Genomic DNA, 4,777 nt, shown 5'->3' on the forward strand with positions numbered 1-4,777 from the left:
GGATGGATGGATGGAGGATGGATGGAGGATGGATGGATGGATGGATGGATGGAGGATGGGTGGGTGGAGGATGGCTGGCTGGCTGGCTGAGGACCGGCTGGTTGGCTAGGTGGGTGAACGGATGATGTACGGATGTATATCTGTACAGAGGATGGGTGGGTGGGGGGAGGAGGGCAGGCAGTTGTTTGTGAGGCATCTTTTTTGCGTGAGGCACTGTGTGAACTAAGTGCTTTACGTTCTGTGGTCTCGCATCGTCCTCCCTGGGCTCTGAGTGAGACAGAACTCACATACTCCATCAAGTGAAAGTGAGGCTCTCGCACCCCCGTGCAGAGGTGCAGGTGGAGGCTCAGAGCTGGGCTGTAAGTCCAGCTGGTGTTTGAGCTCTTTCTCTGAATGTTTCTTAGCAATAAAACAAGTCCTTCCCCACAAACGAAACCTCACAAAAATCTAAGGACCATGCCACTGTCACGCTGTGTGTGCAGCAGCCACCTCGCCAGCCTTTCCCCAGACGGGGTTCAGCTCTGTGCAGCAGCCAGGTTGTGGGAGGTGCCCAGCCGTGGTGGCCGCTGCACTAAAGTGCCTTCGAGAATTCCCAGAGCTGGTTAGAGGAAGAGGCTCTGCACCCCTGGGCTGCCACAACAGCGCTTCACGGAGGCATCCCTGTCCAGCAGCCTCCTGGGAGGGCCAGCTCACTCTGCCCATCTCTGCCCGGGATTGAGAAGAGGCCCTGGAGAGCCTCATCCCCAGCCCTGGGGAAGGGTGGCCAGGCTTGAAGACAATGACCCCTGCAGAGCAGACGGGACTGAGAAAGGATCGTGGCCAGAAGGCAGAGGTGAGCAGGGTGAGGTGACGCCCAGGCTCCACCCAGCCGAAGAAAGCAGTGCCTACTTCCATCTGTCTCCTCGGAAGGAAGGTCGGCGTCCTCGTTCTTGTCATCTACTGGAGGCTCCTGGGAAGGCATGACAGAATCCTGCCGGAGAGACGGAGAGACGGCAGCATGACCAAGTGCTGGAGCAGGTGTTACAAGGTAGCTTCTGTAAACACTTCGTGACTTTTTTTTAATTAAAAACATCTTTTTTTTACAGACAGGGTCACACTCTGTCATCATCGAGGCTGGAAGGCAGTGGCATGATCACAGCTCACTGCAGTTTCAACCTCCTGAGCTCAAGCAATCCTCCCGTCTCAGCTTCCAGAGCAGCTGGCACTACAGGTGTGCACCACCACACCTGGCTAATTTTTGAATTTTTTGTAGAGACGGGGTCTCACCATATTGCCCAGGCTGGTCTTGAACTCCTGGCCTCAAGTGATCCTCCCACCTTGGCCTCCCAAAGTGTTGGGATTACAGGCGTGAGCCTCTGCACCTGGCCACTTCAAGACTATTTATGATTCAAATATTTACACATTACAATGGTTATACTGTAATATAATATATAAAAATCTATGCTATTGTACCAAATAAAGAACATAAACACTACCTATGATTCTGCAGACAGAGATGGCCACTCAGTACTGTAGACCAAGTGCTTTCTACAATGGGATCTTTTGCACAATGCTTGGTCATCTCTCCTGTCCCAAAGCTGCATCCTGGCAGTAACCAAGCATCAGGGGGCCATTCTAAGGGCCTCTGGGTTCCGCCTGCAGGTGCGTCATAATGGAGTTGCCCGTACTGGCGGTCAGTTGGGTGGCAGCCTCTGGCCTCCCTCTGCCTCTAGCTGACCACATTTCTGGGGCCGGTCTCATTTGCTTATGCTAAAGTGGACTCATGGGGTCAAAGGGCATTACAGGCTTTTTTTTTTTTTTTTGGAGACAGAGTCTAGCTCTGTCACCCAGGCTGGAGTGCAGTGGCACGATCTCGGCTCACTGCAAGCTCCGCCTCCCGGGTTTACGCCATTCTCCTGCCTCAGCCTCCCGAGTAGCTGGGACTACAGGCGCCCACCATCTCGCCCGGCTAGTTTTTGTATTTTTTAGTAGAGACGGGGTTTCACCGTGTAGCTCAGGATGGTCTCGATCTCCTGACCTCGTGATCCACCCGTCTCGGCCTCCCAAAGTGCTGGGATTACAGGCTTGAGCCACCGCGCCCGGCCTACAGGCTTTTTGGCAGATGCAGCTGAAGGACCTCTGGAAGGACTATGCCAATGCATGCACCAGCCTGCGTGACCCCCCAACCCTGTGCCTGGTGATCCTGCGGTGACACCCTGATCCAGACTCTGTCTTTATCCCGTAATAGAGGAGAGGGCACGTCACCCCTACAGGCATCTTTCCTCCCACGCCATGGCAAGATGCAGACGAGCCACCCTCCCCAGACACACCCACTGCACACTGCAGTGGGGCCCAGGGAGCTGAATGTTCAGTCCAGGCCTTGACCCCGTTGTTCAGTGAGACGCAGGGCGCCATGCGGAAATGCCAGAGGCAGCCTTCAATAAGGAAAAGTCAACAAGGCCCCAAAAGGCCTTGCTGTGGGAGGTGCTTCAAGTCCAAGCACTCGGGGACGGCAGAGGGAAGGTGCCGCCCTCACCACAGGCTGGGCATGCCTTCCCAGGGAGGATTCCCGGGAGAGGCTCCAGATGTCTGGAGCCTCAGCGTGCCCAGTGCTACTGAGGTCAGACCTGGCTTTCACCTCCACAGTCCTGAAGAGCTGGTTCAGGACTGGAGTATGAATGAACCTTACCCTCGCCCCACTGGGCAGAGCATGCCAGGTCCTACCTGAGACTGTCACCTGAGCCTCATGCCCCAGTGAGCAGAGTGTGCCAGGTCCTACCAGAGATGTCACCTGAGCCTCATGCCCTAGTGAGCAGAGCGTGCCAGGGGCTCGTGGGTGCTCAGGAAGACGGGTCCTACCCAAGACTGCCGCCTGAGTCTCACGCTGCAGCCCAGAGGTGGGACAGCACACGGCTCCTCTTAAAGAACCCAGGGTCACCAAGGTCTGCTTGGACAATGGGCTGGCAGCCACGCCCCGGCCCCGCCCATGCTCCCTAGGGCCCACCGAGCCCTGCAACTCACCATATGCTTCCTGCAGGTCAGCGGGACGAGGCCGTGGCAGCGCTTATGGACCAGCAGTTTGCAGTTGATGCACCTGTAGCCTTGCCTCGCGAGGCCCCATATCCTCTCGCTGCACTGACCGCAGTACGCTCTCTGCAGATAGGAACAGAGCGTCAGGCCCAGGCCACGTTGAGGGGCCAGCGGAGAGGGCAGGCAGAGCCTTCCACACCTGTACCTTCTCAAAAGAGGACACTGAGCCAGGCAACAGGCGGCCCAGGCACCTAGTCCCTTCTGGGCGCCAGGCTTGCCCAAGCTCGGTAGCCTCCCCTTGGGTCCACCCCAAGGTTGGGGGAACCAACAGCCCCAAGGAGAGGCCTGGAACCCTGCTCTGCATGAGAGGACACAGGGGAGGTCCCATCGGGCAGGGGCAACAAGGTGCTGCTTCAGGCAAGGCCCCCTGGTTTGCAAGGGCTGGGGGGCTGCAGCTCCTGCTGGGCTCTGCGTAGGGCAGCCTGGGGTCCTGTCTAGGTCTGAGCAGAGTGTGGGGCACCCCCCTGCCTGATCTTTATTCAAACAGAACCTCCTCCTGACAGCCTCAGAGAAGGCAAACTCGGACCACAAACATCTCGAACTGCTACACCACAGCCTGCAATTATCTTAGTATTCTTTGTTCAGTATTTTTCAAGATTTTAAATGATCCTTCTTTATTCTTCACGGTTCTGAACAATTCGAAAATGATGGCAGTTATCAACTTGTTTGGCAACATTTTCACAAACTTTTAAATGTTATGAAAGGCATGACCATGAATGTTGCCGGGAGCTGCTTGGACATTTTCTGCCTTGCCCAAGTGCCCGAAGGGTTCCTGGGAGCAAAGCATCTACACTGTTACCGCGTGCCCAGAGTCTCCAGTTTAGATTCTTTCCAGACATAACCCTTTCATATGCTTTTTCCTCTTTTACCACTTTTCACGAATTTCCTTCCTATTACAGTCTCACCTCACGCCCGAGTGAAGAGGAAATACAGTGTACTCTGAACGGCATGAACTGAATTCACGTGAGGAAACGGGACCCTCAGCACGTGTGGGCACCAGGTGCAGCTGAGCAAACGGGGCTCACACCCCCACGGGACCCTCCTGCTCATCAGGAAGAGCCTGCTCGGGACACCAGGGCCCGGGGACCCTTCCCCCGCCCATAGCCCGCTTGTTTGGGTGGGGACAGATAACCAGCACCTAGGACAGTGCCCAGGACACAGCAGGCATCAGGTAAGAAAACACACGTGCATCATCGCTTTCAACTTCCGTAACAGGAAAAAGGAGCTGACTCCACATCCTCTGCACATGCTACCTACATCAGCCCGGCCATGACAGAGCCAAACCAGGACCGTGGGCTCTATCCGAAGGAGGGAAGGGTGAGAGGGGGCATCCCACCCGAGACCTCTGACTCAGGGCCAATCTAGCTTAACGCCGGCACTGGGAGTTTTGCCCCAGTTGGTACCCGTTGGATGTGTGGACCCTGGAGATAAAGGAGGTGCTTCGGCTGCTGAATGTGTGGACCTTGGAGTTAAAGAAGGCAGGCTCTGCCTCCCAGGTTCAAGTGATTCTCCTGTCTCAGTCTCCTGAGTAGCTGGGATTACAGGTGCCTGCCACCACATCTGGTTAATTTTTTTCATTTTTAGTAGAGACAAAGTTTCACAAAGTTGGCCAGGCTGGTCTCAAACTCCTGACCTCAGGTGATCTGCCCACTCCGGCCTTCCAAAGTGCTGGGATTACAGGCAGGTCTCAAACTCCTGACCTCAGGTG

General features: G+C 55.7%; 1 protein-coding gene across 1 annotated transcript in view; it reads right to left on the reverse strand.

Annotated features, from left to right (window-relative positions):
* Positions 1-4,777, reverse strand: part of PRKCZ (protein kinase C, zeta) — a 141,052-nt gene that overhangs the window by 67,008 nt on the left and 69,267 nt on the right. The window contains exons 3-4 of the mRNA XM_011931086.1: positions 3,001-3,132; positions 889-970 (exon numbers count right to left, since the gene is read on the reverse strand). Coding sequence (XP_011786476.1) covers positions 889-970; positions 3,001-3,132 — 214 coding nt within the window. The remainder of the gene's footprint in view (positions 1-888; positions 971-3,000; positions 3,133-4,777) is intronic.

Source organism: Colobus angolensis, unplaced genomic scaffold (assembly GCF_000951035.1).
Source record: "Colobus angolensis palliatus isolate OR3802 unplaced genomic scaffold, Cang.pa_1.0 Scaffold89, whole genome shotgun sequence".
Lineage (NCBI taxonomy): Eukaryota > Metazoa > Chordata > Mammalia > Primates > Cercopithecidae > Colobus > Colobus angolensis.